This window comes from Pantherophis guttatus, chromosome 1, assembly GCF_059756535.1.
Source record: "Pantherophis guttatus breed Tessera chromosome 1, ASM5975653v1, whole genome shotgun sequence".
NCBI lineage: Eukaryota > Metazoa > Chordata > Lepidosauria > Squamata > Colubridae > Pantherophis > Pantherophis guttatus.
The window spans coordinates 206,785,191-206,801,872 of record NC_142063.1 but is presented as its reverse complement, the minus strand read 5'-3'; the positions used below and the strand labels follow the sequence as shown (position 1 = coordinate 206,801,872).

At 40.9% G+C, this 16,682-nt stretch overlaps 1 protein-coding gene across 2 annotated transcripts in view; it reads right to left on the bottom strand.

Moving 5' to 3' along the window:
• LDAH (lipid droplet associated hydrolase) overlaps positions 1–16,682 on the bottom strand; it is a 93,401-nt gene that overhangs the window by 76,112 nt on the left and 607 nt on the right. Inside the window, exons 2-3 of one of the 2 annotated variants that reach the window (XM_034432188.3) lie at positions 14,873–15,028; positions 8,221–8,355 (exon numbers count right to left, since the gene is read on the bottom strand). In XM_034432188.3, the coding sequence (XP_034288079.2) occupies positions 8,221–8,355; positions 14,873–15,028 (291 nt within the window). The remainder of the gene's footprint in view (positions 1–8,220; positions 8,356–14,872; positions 15,029–16,682) is intronic. The other variant, XM_034432189.3, reaches the window with a different exon arrangement.

Below are 16,682 nucleotides of genomic sequence, written 5' to 3'. Positions count from 1 at the left end.
CGGGGTGTGCGAGGCCTGTTAAGTAGGGCAGCTCCAGCCCCCCCATCCCCACCCTAGCTTATTTTTTACCTGTGTGCCTAGCACCATCCCCTGCATCCTGTGGTGGGCATGGCTTAATTTTGTGGGTGGGGCTTAATTTGATTGCATGCGCACAAAAACGTGATAGGGCTTCTTTTCAAGGTGGGATATCTTTTTGGAGAAACACGGTAGCTAGATAAATATAAAGAGATCTCAAATTTATAGTTAACTGTTACTGTACTAATTGCTAACATTCCATATATATATCAATATATCAGTATAAAATGACATTATCTTTTGCAATAGGAATTGACCAAAAAATTAGCACTAGCAAATTTATCTGTACCACCTTTCCCAAAAGGGCCACTGGCAATTGGGCCCTTCTAAACCTTTCCCAGGTGACCAGCTCAACCTGGCTCAGGCACACACACATACCCTGGAGGGAATTACTGGCTTTAATTAAAAATAATGGCCGTTAAGATACGAATCAAATTAAGCAACACAACAATATAAAACATTAAAACTTATGACAAACAATGTTGCTCAAATTATCTCCAAGATGCTTTTTCAAAAGGTTACTGGACTTCGTTTTTTCCTTGAGGAAGCTGATTGAAATTTCAGTCAGAACTGAAGAAGCTTCTTGGACGAGAAGCGAAATGTCTTCCTCAAGGAAAAAACAAAGTCTAGTTGCCTTTTGAAAAAGCACCCTTGAGATAACTATGACCTGGATGACTGAGAATCTCCATAGACAAATGTTGCTTTTGGTCCTTTTTGGCCAAATGACCCCTCACCAATCCTGTTGACTCATAAATATGTCCTTAGTCCCCAGCCCCAGTAAAATGCCTATCGAGTCCACCTCTTGTGACAGCCAGGATACAATCTCCAGATTGAGATATCACCATGGCTCTTCCTTGGGGTGGAAATCTCTCTCTCTTTTCAATGGAGTTCAGCCTCTTTTCCTCATTCTTTTTGCTCCCTCTAGGTCCTTTCTTCTGAGCTGCTCAAATCTGTCATCCTAATTCCCACCACTGCAATTTAACTTCGTTCGCAGGAGACTAGATTTCCTAGAAATCTCCTCCGGGGCCTTTTGCTGTCCCAATTCCAGGAGCAAGGCCCCAACCAGCCAGCCAACCAGCCAGATATTGCTGCTAATAGAGCAGGGTACACATCTATCTATCCATTCATCTTCCTATCAATCTACCTACAATCTATCTTTTTATCTATCTTTTTTTTCTCTCTCTCTCCCTCCCTCCCTCTCTCCCTCCCTCCCTCCCTCTTCAAGACAGGGTATACAAAAGATAGGTCTTATAGCCTAAGTTAGACTGATTAGATTGTGGGGCTGAATTTGATGTCAATTTCATGTCTGAAGGAGCTGCCCTCTTTTTATTAACTCCCTTGCTTTTCTATTATCCTGCTTTTCTTTATGTTCTAGTAATCCCTTGCCTGATGGAAGAGTTTTTGAAACTTTCTTTGAAGAAAGCTCTTTTATGATATTTACTCGACCTTAATAGAAAATTATCACTCAGTTACAGATACTGCATCTCCTAGGGGGCCTTACATTGTGCTGCTCATAATTTTAATTTTGAAAAATCAAACTAAAGTAACTAATAATAAATCAATTTGATTACAACTTGATTTTTTAAGAAACCCAAATAATTTATAATTTCTAATATTCATCTACCAAAGGGTTTCCCCCCCTCCTGGCTCTGTACTGGAGATCAATTTGATAAACGATCATGCTCTAAGTTTTCTGGCAACTGCACTAAAAGTTCAATGTAAAATCTAAGCTCGGATAACTTCAAGCTATCAATCAACAACGGACTTGCCAGCAAATGCTAATTCTCAAGTTCTACCATCAATCTAAAAGCTGAGAAATACTTTTTTCCCTTGCAGTGCCAAATTGTTATTGTTTGCTTTAGAATCTGACATTTGACCACAATGATTAGCAGCAATTTAAACAAAATACCATGCTATCTCAGATTTCACTTTCAGCTATAGAAGTACAGGAGGAAGAATGTTGCATAAGGCTTAGAATCCAAATGAGAAGTTAGTGATAATAAAAAGTTAAATATAATTGTTCCTGTTCTATAATTGGAAGTGCCAAATGCTTTGTTATTTGTTACAAATATTATTTAAACATTTGTCTATTAAAATTTCTAGATATTATTTATAGATACTGAAGAAAAGTACAAAAACCATTATTTCACATTAAATAAAACTGATCCATAAAACTACATAACATAACACACTGGACATTTTTGTTGGAACTGCGGTAATGTGCTTAACTTCAGAGTGAATATACTTCATCTCAGAAGCATCCACTAAAGATGTTTTTGTTCACTTCCAAAGTTTCTACCATATTCCCATTTACATCTGATGTTATTAACTACATGAGAAAACTGAATTGGACAGTTACTAGAGTTGAAACTGCAGGAAAGAGCAGATTTCTCTGTGGCCAACATAGCCATAATCATGCACTGTCATGTAGGATATAAGCCATTTTTTATTTATTTTTTTGCTGAAGTCATCATTTTGCTCATTGATAGATCCCTATTTAACCAGGAAGCTGTCTCGGCTCAGTAGTATAGACATCAAACTTTGGGAGAAATTGTAACAATAGAATATTCTCTAGAACTATAGAGGGTAGAGGAATAGCCCTGAAGAATAGGACAAAGAGCCACAGACAAGTTGGGCTTCAATCCATTCCAAGAAATGTTTGAGAAAACAAGTGATTGGCTCTTTTCCTAGTTTCCACAGAAATAAAGGGAAGGAGGGGGGAGCACATTCAGACTCCCAAGATTCTATTACTATAACCATTACAATAAAAATAGCCCTGACATGTATGGCATTGGTTTCTTAGGTTTATTTTATAGCAGTGGTTTCTGTCACCAGGGATCAGTTTTGTGGAAAACTTGTCACAAGATGGGTGGGGTGGGGTGGGGTGCGCACAACCTAGATCCCACGCCTGCATAGATGAAGCTTCATTCACTTGCCTGTCGCTTGCACAGCCCGTTTCCTAACATGGACCGATACTGGTCTAAGGCCCAGAGGTTGGGGACCCCTGCTTTAAAGGGTTGACAAAGGCAAACCACTAAGTCATTATCACACACGGAAGTGACTATTGTTAATCTTGATTTTATAGAAAGAGGCCCTAGACACTGCCCTACTGAGTATACCAAGTCAATTACAAATTGAGATAACCTCATTGCTACTAAATGTAGTCCCAAACAATCCCACTAAACATGAGCAGGCAATCTCACTGTGTTAAATTTCAACTCCCTGGCTAAATAGTCATATATACTTCAAATATACTACAAGTATCAATCCAGAAATATACATAAAAATCATGTTGCCCTACAGCTGTGACGGCAAACCTATGGCACTCTCTGGGCATGTCAACCATTGCCCGCTGCTCTTCCAGGTTCCAGTGCGCACATGTGTGCTACCAGCTAGTCTTCACATGGGCGGGAGTGCTGGAAACTGGACGAGTAGCTCCCTGGCAGGCATGCGCACGCCAGGAAGCTGAGCTTCCACTTTCCGGTGCGCAGCTGATCTTCGCACACACGAGTGCCAGAAATCAGACGACCAGGTGACCGGTACGCATGCGCATGCCGGAAAACGGAAGCTCAGCTTCCTGGTGCACGCATGCCCGCCAGGGAGCTGCTCTTACGGTTTCTGGCACCCCTGCGCATGCGCACCGGGGAACTGCTCTTATGGTTTCCAGCGCTCCCGCGCACTCCCGTTTCAGCACTCGGTGCCGAAAAGGTTCGCCAACACTGCCCTACATAATTCCTTTGTGCATTTTTAAAAATGATACAAGGTAAATCTTTAACAATAAGGCACTCTGCAACTTCAGTAGCAAAAATATCTAGTTACATTGTGCAGATGTTTTTAAAACTCGACACCAAAATAAAATGAGCTGCAATGTCATAAGCACTAACCTTTTACCAAAGGGTGTGTTAGTATAATAGGACAAACACAGACACTTAACGCATACACACAGAATGCACCAAAAGTCAGCCTCTACAGGCTAATCACAATATGATATGTTTGTTTGTTTGTTTGTTTGTTTGTTTGTTTTATTAGATTTATATACCGCCCTACTCCCGAAGGACTCAGGGTGGTGAACAGCCACAAAGTAAAACACATAAATACAAAATTTAAAAGCAGAATAAAACCGAATTAAACAATTTGGCCCAAGACAAATTTAAAACATCCCAATAATTTAAAAACAGATTAAAACATATATTATAAAAAGAACAAAGGAAAAAGAGGAAAAATTAGGCCAGGCCAGTTTGGTGGAATAAAAAGGACTTGAGAGCGCAACGGAAAGTGCGTAGATCCGGGATCCTTCGTCTCTCCGGGGGGAGCTCGTTCCAGATAGTAGGTGCCCCCACAGAGAAGGTCTTCCCCCTAGGGGCCGCCAGTCGACACTGTTTGGCCGATGGCACCCAGAGGAGCCCCCCTCTATGAGAGTGTACCGGCCGGTGGGAGGCTGTTTGTGGTAGCAGGCGGTCTTGTAAGTAACCAAGTCCCGAGCCATGGAGCGCTCTAAAGGTGGTGACCAAAACCTTGAAGCGGACCCGGAAGACCACTGGGAGCCAGTGCAGCTCGCGCAGGAGAGGTGTTACATGGGAGTGCCATGTCGCTCCCATCACCACCCGCGCGGCCGCACTCTGCACCAGTTGGAGCCTCCGAGTGCCCCTCAAGGGGAGCCCCATGTAGAGAGCATTACAATAGTCCAGGCGGGAAGTGACGAGGGCATGAGTGACTGTGTGTAAGGAGTCCCGATCCAGAAAGGGACGCAACTGGCAAATCAGGCGAACCTGATAGAAAATCCTCCCGGTCATGGCTGTCAAATGCTCTTCTAAAGACAGCCGTGAATCCAGGAGGACACCCAAGTTGCGAGCCCTCTCTGTGGGGGCCAACAACTCGCCCCCAATAGTCAGTGATGGCATCAACTGACTATATCGGCACGTCAGAAACCACAGCCACTCGGTCTTGGATTGGTTGAGTCTGAGCCTGTTTCTCCCCATCCAGATCCGCACGGCCTCCAGGCATCAGGACATCATTTCAAAGGCATCGTTGGGGTCGTCCGGGGTAGAAATGTACAGCTGAGTGTCGTCAGCGTACTGGTGGTATTTCACCCCGAAACCACCGATGATCTCGCCCAGTGGTTTTACATAAATGTTGAACAAAAGGGGCGAGAGGACCAACCCTTGTGGCACCCCACATATGAGGGGCCTCAGGGTCGACCTCTGCCCCCCTGCCAACATAGGCTGCAACCAGTTGGAGAGAAAGGAGGAGAATCACCGCAACACAGTGCCCCCCACCCCTAACTCTTCCAACTGGTGCAGCATGATACCATGGTCAATGGTATCAAAAGCCGCTGAGAGATCTAATAGGACCAGGACAGAGGAACAACCCCTGTCCAGAGCCCTCCAGAGATCATCAACCAACACGACCAATGCCGTTTCTGTGCTATACTCAGGCCTGAAGCCCGACTGGAACGGATCCAGATATGCCGTTTCATCCAGGTACTGGGGGAACTGTCGTGCAACCACACTCTCGACAACCTTCGCCACAAAGCGAAGGTTGGAGACCGGACGATAATTAGACAACACTGCTGGGTCCAGGGAAGGCTTCTTGAGGAGAGGCCTCACTACCGCCTCTTTCAAGGTGGCGGGGAAGTCACCCTCACCCAATGAAGCATTTATAATCCCCTGGAGCCAGCCTTGCATAACCTCCTGGGAAGCCAGCACTAACCAGGAGGGACATGGGTCCAACAAACATGCGGTCGCATTCAGTCTACGCAGAATCCTGTCCACATCATCAGGAGTCACAGGATCAAACTCATCCCAGATAACCTTCTGAAGACCAGCCTTAGTCATCCCCCCTGGAACTACCCAGTCAGAGTCCAGGTCTTCCCGAATCTGAGTGATTTTGTCATGCAGATACTGAACAAAGTCCTCGGCTCTAGCCTCCAAGGGGTCCTCCCGCGCTTCCTGGTGGAGCAGGGAGCGGGTCACCCTCAACAGGGCAGCCGGGCAGTTATCTGATGATGCAACAAGAGCAGCAAAATAAACACGTTTTGCTGCTTTTATTGCCACTAGGTAATTCTTAATATAAGATCTTACTAGTGTCCGGTCGGATTCAGAAAGACTGGCCCTCCAACTACTCTCTAGGCGTCTTTTCCGGCACTTCATCTCCCTTAGGTTCTCAGTGAACCAAGGAGCCAGGTGAGATCGGCGCCGGGTCAGAGGCCGCAAAGGCACGACCTGATCCAGAGCCCCAGCAGCCGCCTTATCCCAGGCAGCCACTAGGTCTCCGGTCGAGGCGTGTGCCAGAGCCTCAGGGAATGGCCCAAGCTCCATCTGGAACCTATCAGGCTCCATCAGGCGCCTGGGGCGGAACCATCTTACCACTCCGCCTCCCTGCGGCGGGGTGTAGCAGTTCGAAGGTCAAGACAAAGGAGAGAGTGATCCAACCATGACAAGGGCTCGATGACTATATCCCCTATCTCAAGATCACTCAACCACTGTCCAGAGACAAAAACCAGATCCAGCGTGTTTCCCCCCGTGTGGGTAGGGCCATGAATTAACTCAGTCAGGTCCATAGCTGTCATGGAAGCCATGAACTCCTGAGCCACCTCAGACGTCTCACCCACGGACGGCAGGTTGAAATCCCCCATGACCATAAGTCTGGGGGTGTCAACCGCCACCGCGGCAATGACGTTGAGTAGCTCGGGCAGGGCTGCTGCCACGTGGCAGGGAGCCAGGTACGTGATCAGCAAACCCATCTGTATGTTAATATGTTTTCCAATAGTCTTATTTACCATATACTTAGGAATGTTCAAAGGTCATCCATCAAATGAGTAATGAAATTTTTGGTAGAAAATGACAATTAATTTGAACATTTAATGTGATTTATATAATAAACTGTCTATGGAGCCTGATTTTTGGTACACCAATGTGTGTGTTTGTGTGTGTATATCCCCACTGTGTAAAATATAGAGCATGAATTTAAATTCATCAAGACTAAAGTGTTGTGATACACAGAATAAAAACAATCGGTCACAGTGGAATTTTCCTGAAAATTCTAGAATGCTCTGTTCTTTCTCAGGCCATGTCATTCCGGCTGTTCCTGGGATGGACAAGTGATTTTCTGGAAATTAATTCTCCAAACTGGAGGTGGTTCCAAAGTGTTCAGGGCATGGTGTGTGAAGGAAATAGGACTTGACTAGGTCTAGAAGTGCTTCTAGTTCAGAAAACTAATTCCTGAGAAACCACTAACCCCTTCTAAAATAATTGGAAAGCAGGCTGAAAATCAGTAGAGAAATTTTGGGGGGCGGGGACAGCCTGTAATTTTGGGTTATTCTGACATTCTTCCATTCAAGTACATACCAATTGGCAAGAAAAAAAACTCTGCCTTTTACATGCAGGACCTCTAGCTATGAGATGGCATTTAATTATACAGTTTAATCATGCTGCTTATGGTGATAACCAAAGGAAGCAATACTTATTGTTCCAGGATCTTCTGCTCCAAAATAAATAACCACCTACCTGTGGACATATTCAAGTAGCAAATATTTTGTATAAGACAGGCACAACAGCTGCTTTCAGGTCAAGCCTTTGTTTACTTTTTTTTTGTCCTTAAAAATGCTTTATATCCCAGAGGTTGATCCAAGATAAGCCAATTCTATAATGATAATTTGAGGTTTTGGAACACTATTCATCTTTTTAAGTGTCTTGGAAGATATTTCCTAATCTTTAAGTTTCTTATTATTGGCTGCCCTTTGGAATGATCTTTCCCCAGATGTACCCCTGTTAGGAAAATGGTTAACACCTGGATCTCCCACTAAGGTTTGTGACTAGGTTGACGCGAGTACCCCTGGGTAGGTTGTTGGCATTTTCAGTGTTCAATATTTAAGGTTTAGTATGTTTTATATTTTTTAAAATTGGGGTGTCTTTTGTACACTGCCTAGCCTCAGAGAGTTTGAATGGAATAGCCTTATAAGCACCTAAATAAATATAAAAAACTAGTCTAGACATATAAAAAACTAGACATATAAATGAAAGCATCAGTAAAATCCATGGCACCATTTTCATACAATTTAGTACAAAAGATGCTGTCAGCTGATTTATATAGGCTAAGCATTCATCAATGATAAATAATCTAATAGAAGAAAGATGTTAAAACTACCTTCCTTTCTTTTGATTTCATGAGGAATTTTACAGTGTCCACCATGGCTTACGATCCATACAGGATACTGCTGATTCAGGTTAAAATATAAAGCCTCAATGAATGTCCGGTAAAAGCCAGGTAATCCTGGATTACCTAAAAAAGACAAAAGTATAGTAAAAGTATAGGCCACAAATAAAACACAATTCATTGAAAAGACTGAAATATTAAGTAATCTATCTTGTATCTTGTGCAAATTATATTTATCAAATATTTTTCACTGTATGGTCCATTTATATATCATACTTGAACATGGAATGAAAATAGATTGTATGGGATTTCTCATTCTTTGTCTAAAAAATAATTTTGCAACTCAGCAGGCAACTTTCACCTTACCAAAGATTTACCCCACATGAATGAGTTTTCAGGGGGGAAAAAAGTAGAACTTAATTCCTCCATTGCATTTGCTTTACTATAGAAACGTATGACCTCTCCAGCAATGTAGTCTTCAAATATAGTGTATTATTCACATTTTTCAAGTTCCTGAAATGTTTAGTTCCTGTTTCTCCCAAATGAGAGCAGTTTACTTATTTTGGGGGAGTTTGTCACCCTAAAACTATTAATCAAAATGTGTTTTAAAAGGTATTGTTTTTTAAATTCACATAATATGCATGCATTTTCTGTAACTTGAAAGGGAAGAATTTATTTAAAAGAACTGAGTTAAGTAAATGCTCTTTGAGTAACATGTTTTACAATCTTGTCTTTTTAAAAAACTGATATTGTTTGGAAGAGCCACCAAAGGTAAAACAAAGATTTTATGCTTTAACTCCTTCACAGATTTTCATTCTTCCCCATTCATTCCACTGGGGGGTACAGAATATTTGTCTCATTCCTATGAGCAGCACAGTATCATTTTATAATCAATGACTTGGGAAGAAATCAACTTTTGTTAAGCTTTGTAGTCAATTCTTCAGTGTAGATTTTAATATCTGTGATTAATCTTTTTTTTTCCCTGACAGGGAAGATTTCTATCTTCTGATAAACTGTGTCACTACCTGAATTTTTTTCTTTAGAAAGGAAATAGAAAAGATCACAGACAAAATAAGGAATAGAGAGGAGGAGGAAAAAAGCAATTATAAAAGTTAATCATATAGATCACCTATTACAATAGCTACTGACACTGAAAAATACCTTTAAAGGGTAGAAATAAGAGCCACAAATGTGAATACAATTTTTAATGAAGACAATAAAAATGCTGTCAAAAAGAGCACTCAGTACCTTACATTCTTGTTCCACCTACTCCACTGAACTCTGAGAAAATCATTATACAGATCCTTTAATTAGTTCGGTGCCAATGTTCTAACAGTTTGACTTAATGTAGAATAGGTAGAGAGACTTCTGAACTTTTCTCATTATTGTTTTGGCATTGTGTATTGTTCGGGGTAATGAAATAATTCCACATCCATATGCAATGGTTTGAAGAACAGACGGCTAAATCAATTTTGGAAGTGGCAGTCTTCAGTCTTTTGTCACTGGGATTACTTGTTGGGAAAAATCTAATCATGGGAAACAACCAATGACCCAGAAACTAGCTTCAGACACATCAAATGTTATTTGACTGTGAAGGAGTATATCATATACATGGCAACTTAAATATCTGGAAGAATGCAGTGAGACCAGCTATTTGGAACCCCCAACTTTATTGGAAAATCAAGTTCTCCATACCAAAAAAACCTGTAAAAAAACTGTACTTATCTTTAAAACAGCACCATCTTCTGGCACATTTGTTTCTACATTGTGGTCAGAAAGCACAATTGTTTTATTTAGTAATAAATAAATGCCTATTCAGCAGTTCCTAACAGTCAGACATAATGTAGAATAGGCTACATTACCTGTTGAGCAAGAACTGCTTTGAACAAATATATCTGATCCCAACATTAAGAGAGACTCCACTGAAATGTTCAAACAAAATGAGGCAAATTAGTATTGCAAAAGCTTTAAGAACATCTCTGGCTTTTAGCCACCTCACTGTATTTTTTATTTCTTCACAAGTCATTTACTATAAAATGATACTGTGATATGAGAGAAGAGAATTCTTGTAGCTCAGTATTGAACTGATGCTCTCTGAGCCTGGTTGTTTTCTTGCAGACATTTCATTACCAAACTTGGTAACGTCATCAAACTCTACTTCCATCATTTTTAAGATCAAATGCTTCAAATTTCATTTAAGTGCAAACCAAAGTGCAAAAGAGAGCTTTAGAACTCCTTGCTGTTGTGCTAAAGGAAAACATGAGAATATGCAAGCTTAGGAAATGCTAGTCTTCTTCTCATCACATTCAAATAAAGCCGATGAATATACTTATATAGGAGAAAGGACCAAACGCCTTTCCTTTGAAATGTCAGATAGAGCACCAAAAACTCCCAAGTGCAAATGTGGTTGTTCAAAGATTGTACAACTCTTTCTAGGACTAACAGTTTCTCCAGCTGATATTGTTTCAGACTCAATTTCCAAAATGACATTTTAGTTTGGCACATATTGCAGCCATGTCTTACTATTATAACACACAGAAATTAGGGAAAGAAGGATGCCATGTAGAATGTGGCTACAATTTGTTCATGCAGTGTACATCATTACAATATATCTGGATAATTTTTCTTTTATGCATGCTTTGTTGAATGGTTTCGTATCCTAGAACAACAGCCTAAGAGACTTAATAAAGTATCAGATATTCTTTGGCAACAGACATCATTTTCATTCATTTGATAATTTCACATGATTTCTCACAAATCTTCCAAGTTCTCCCAAAGGTGCTTTTTCAGGAGGCAACTGGATTTTTTTTGTTTTTCTTTGAAGACTGATGGCCTGGTGGCTCTGCAGACTAAAAGCATTGTGATTAACACCAGCTGTCTGCAATTACTGTAAATTCAAATCTCACCAGGCTCAAGGTTGACTCAGCCTTCCATCCTTTCTAAGGTAGGTTAAATGAGGACCCAGTTTGTGGGGGCAATAAACTGATTTGTATAAAATATACAAAAGTATGAAGGCTATTGCTTAATGCATTGTCAGCCGCCCTGAGTCTCCGGGGAAGGGAGGCATATAAATCAAATTAAAAAAAAAAAAGACATTTCACTTCTCATCCAAGAAGCTTCTTCAGCTCTGACTGGATGGTGGGGAATGGAAAATTGAACTATCGACTTTGGGAGGAACACCCTTCGAATGGTGTGGGAGTATGAATGGATTTCCAGAAAAACTGCAAACTAGAGGAACCATCTGTGCTTCAGTTTGAGATGCAGACAACACAGATTCATTCCCAACAGCCTGTGCCTGTCTTCAACAATGAAGGGACCCAGGACAGAAAATATCCTGCAGCCAAGAAGGCTTCACAAACATTTGCATTACTCAGGTGACCCTGAGGACACAGACAAACCTCCAAGTGGCCTCAAGGACTCTCTAAAAGAATGCAAATGAATATTGGACAAAAATACACACATGGTTAGAAAAAATGATAAAGCAACATATAGATTTGAAACCAGAAATATTTTTGTTGGGTATCCTACCAGAAAAATATAATAAAGGGAATACATATTTAATTTTACACGTGTTAACAGCAGCTAGAATTGTGTTTGCACAACAATGGATAAATGGAGATCTCCCTACAGATGAGAACGTAATAAAAAAAATTAGAATGTGCAGAAATGGATAGATTAACACTCAAAATTAAGGAAAAGGAAGAAACTGAATATTTTTTAACATGGATCTGTTTCATCAATGGCTAACTAGCAGAAACAGAAAGAAATCTCAAAGTATAAGAGACTGATTAATTACATAAGGAAGGTTCACTAAAATGGATAAGCAAATGCTATTATTACTACCGGTATGTGATTATTATTGTTATGAATATTATTACTATTATTTATCAAAATTAACTGTACCCAGACAACAGAGTTTATGTAGACATTGAATTTTTTATGTTTCATATTATATATATATATATATATATATATATATATATATATATATATATATATATATATATATATATATATATATATATATATATAATTTATTTATTTATTTTTATTATATTTCCAATTTATATACCACCCTTCTCCCTGAGGACTTAGGGCGGTGTACAGCCAGAATTAAGAATATGAAATACAAATATTAAAAAAGAATTAAAATATATATAAATTTGGCCCAAAAATTAAAAATCACAAACCAATTAAAACATTTAAAAATTTCTTCTTAAGCCAGCCCGGCTTGCTGGAAAAACTGGGTTTTAAGGGCACGGCGGAAGGCACTGAGGTCTTGGATTCTCCTTATCTCTGGGGGCAACTGATTCCAGAGAGTAGGTGTCCCCACGGAGAAGGCCCTCCCCCTGGGGGTCACCAGCCTACATTGTTTGGCTGATGGCACCCTGAGGAAGCCCTCTCAGTGGGAGCGCACGGGTCAATGGGAGGTCGTCGGTAGCAGCAGGTGGTCTCGAAGATAGCTAGGCCCTATGCCATGGAGCGCTTTAAAGGTGATGACCAACACCTTGAAGCGCACCCGGAAGACCACCGGGAGCCAGTGCAGCTCGTGCAGGAGTGGTGTTACATGGGAGCGCCATGCTGCTCCCGTCACTACCCGCGCTGCTGCATTCTGGACCAGTTGGAGCCTCCGGGTGCTCTTCAAGGGGAGCCCCATGTAGAGAGCGTTGCAATAGTCAAGGCGAGAGGTGACGAAGGTGTGAGTGACTGTGCACAGGGAATCCCGATCAAGAAAGGGCCGCAACTGGCGAATCAGGCGAACCTGACAAAAGGTCCCCCTGGTTACAGCCGTCAGATGTTCCTCCAAGGACAGCTGCATATCCAGGAGGACTCCCAGATTGTGAACCCTTTCTGTGGGGGCCAAAGACTCGCCCCCAATAGTCAGTGATGGAGTCAACTGACTATATCGGGATGCCGGGAGCCACAGCCACTCAGTCTTGGAAGGGTTGAGCTTGAGCCTGTTCCTCCCCATCCAGATCCACACAGCCTCCAGGCACTGGGACATCACTTCAAGGGCATCGTTGGGGTATATATATATATGCAAATGACCAGCTGTCTGCAAGGAATATAAACCTTTCCTTTCCCCACCATCCAGTCAGAGCTGAAGAAGCTTCTTGGATGAAAAGCAAAACATCTTCAAAGAAAAAACAAGAAAGTCCAGTTGCCTCCTGAAAAAACACCTTTGGGACAGCCATGACTGGCTGATTGAGTATCTCCATAGACACTTCCCATGTTCTCAAATACAAATTTTGGAAGCTGCCCTGTGACAGGTTAGACTACTGAACCATTGGAGTGCTTCCCACTTTTATTTGAGAGAACCCAGAGAATTAAACCTGGGACTTGATTGGGATTCTATCTCTGAACTACAGGCTTCATGTTCCTTTCAGAGATACTGCTGACCATTCTGTAGAAATCAGAAATAGTAGTTGGGAATAAATGAATGTATTTATTTAAAATTCTATTCTACCTTTCATTTTGGAGCAGAAAGTGGCATGCATGGTGTTTCTTCCTCCTTGTTCTTTCCGAAAACAGCAACCCTGTGAGGTTGGTTGGGTTGAGTGAGAGACTGACTCAAAGTCACCCAATGAAGTTCCATGGTTGAGGGTGGACCTGAACCTTGCTCCTTCTACGATCTTAATCACTGTTACCTCACTCTCTTTGGTCTTTTGCAGTGTCAGTAGGGAGAAATTGACATATATGGTGAAGATTTGGAACTCACTTTACTGTCACTTATAGGTCGTGCTTGACTATCATAATTGAGTCTGGGATTAGGTTGTAAATCTTTGTGGATGTAAGTCAAGGCATCACATAACCAGATTTAAGTTACAACCACTTATGACAATCGTTAAGCAAATGATGCTGTCGTTAAATGAATATGGTGGTCATTAAATGAATCTATTTCCCCAATGGGTGGGTTTTGTTGGAAAGCAAAAGTAAACGCCAGAAACTGGCAAAAATATCACAAATTGCGGTTATGTGATCATGGAACACTGCAAACTGCCACAAAGATGAGCTAACTGCCAAGCCTCCAAAATACAACCACATGATGCAGGGGGTTGCAACTATTGTAACTCCATGCAGAGATTGTAAGTAGCTCTGGGAGATCCATTGCAACTTTGAATGGTCATTAATTAACTGCTCATATGTTAATGATTTATGTTGTTTCAAGTATATGTTGCATGAATACTTCTGAAGCAACATGTTTGTTCCCGGATCTGCATGTTTTGTGCCTGCTTGCTTCATAATGTCATGGTATCCATTTTTAAAGCCTTAGTAACTCTTTAGTCTGAATAGCTCACTCATCAATACAGAGATGCTTAAACTTGAGAAAATAGGTTTATCCTTTTTTTCAATGACAAAACTAGGAATCTAGGCAATATCTGTCCACCTATGGCCACAATATTCAATCACCAAAACCGAAAGAAGCTTTTCTACTCCAAAACCAGTATCTGACAATAATCATGAACAATTCCGGCAGAAAGAAAAAGATAAATATTTCCATCCTCCAGTCTCATTTCTCTGCTATTTCCTTTTTTAAAAAAGGATGACTTGACTGGCCTTTTCTTATTCTGCAGAATTGTCACTTTAGAACCGATTTGATCAAGGGAACGTACGTATCAAACCATCACCATATAAAACTTACCAGGGATAATGAGAAATAGAAGTCTGGGTGCACTTTTATCATTCCAGAGATCTTCCCAAGGGCCACACTTGAGAATCTGTGTTGGGACTCCAGAAATGTAAGTGAACTCTTCATGTATCAAATCTTGCTCTTTAGAATCTGAGTTCATGCTTGCTGCTGAAGAGAAAATAAAGAGAGTTTAAAGGTAGCTAATTAGCTATCAATAATCATTCCATACTTGTTTGGCTTTATAAAGAAATGAACTGCCAGCAATTTCCTGGCCAAACAAGATAGAGGGGTTTTGTCAACTTCTACATGATGTTTTCAGAAATTCTCATGTAGGGAACAAGTAAAGTTAACAGCAGCTTCCTATGTTATTAAATGCTTGCAGAAGAGGCACTGATTCTTATCAGAATTGCAACTTGTAATTTACAAAATGAAAAGCACACAATGTTCACATTACGTAAAATAAAGCCTAACCACATCGTCAAATCAAGCGGCTGATGTTTGTTGCATATGAATTGGAAAAAATAAATACGTAAATGAGCAGGATAACAATTCAAGGCTTTCATTCCTAGTACATTCATGTCTTGAAAAAATGCTTAAGCAAATTACTGTAATGAAAAAAACAAAAACCAGGCTTATTTTAAACTTTGTCAAGGAAAATAAATTCTCAGATTCAATTTGCCATATTCAAACTCTTCAGTGCCAATTTTTTTTTATTAAAAAGAAATACTTCAATCAATGGGATTAGATCAGGCCTGGAGGGAATCCACTCCATTTGCTCCCTGCTGCATTCTGAGACTAACAATGTACAGTATTGCTTTGGAGGAGTGCTCCCCCTGCTCCTTGCAAATGACATGGGGGTGGGGAGGTGTTTTCTTAAGATTACCAAGAAAGAGGAAGGGTTAACATTTCTTTTAGAACTCTGACACTCTTATCAGTCTTCACGAATTAATGCCTTTTAGTAATAAAATCAGAAAATATCGTGGCATTATTTGACCCTGAGTATAGTTTGCTGCTTATGCAATAGTGTGTCTCATCCCTGCCACAGGAGAAATCAAACAGGAAATTATTTCCAGCTCCATCCTGAGGGAACAAGGTACAAAATTTCTCTTCAGAACAATCGGGATGATGCAGCCACATGTCGATCCAAAGTCTGATGTTGTTTATTCTTACAGAAGATTTAACAATCATCACATTATTTTACTGTAACCCCGGGGCCAGGTGATAATCCCCCCCCCCAAAAAAATCAACATCACAAGCCTACTTTTGCCTCTCTGCAAATTATTTATTGTTAACAGCTGAAAGAACTGTCCAGAAATTAGTAACAAATTTCCTTTTTTCCTGCTTGAGGGCAGGATGAGAACAACAACAAACCCTTCTTCTGTGGTATTTTTTGACCTGAGTTATAACATATATAGAAAAACCCAAGGGAGGAAACCAGGCACCTCCCCGGAGGGACTATGCCCACCCGGTGGCCAAAAGTTAGGGTTAGGCTAATGATCGTAGGAACAGTAGCCAAAACAAAACAGCTATTCCAAAAATGCAGGCCAGTGGGTGTGAAACAGATTTAACAGATAAGCAGATTTGGAAGGGACCTTGCAGGTCATCTAGTCCAACCCCCTGCCCAAGCAGGAGATGGAACTGTTTGCACTTAGTGCAAAGACGATCCTGAGCAAGACATTCCTTTGTTAACTCTTCTTTTCCGCACCAGATTGCCTCGCTTTTTAGTTTGCTCCATCAGCCTGAGTCCCATCGTTAGCCTACCTTCACTGCAGTGCAATTATGACCCCTTGACGGCTGTTGGCCAATAACTCCAGAAAAGAAG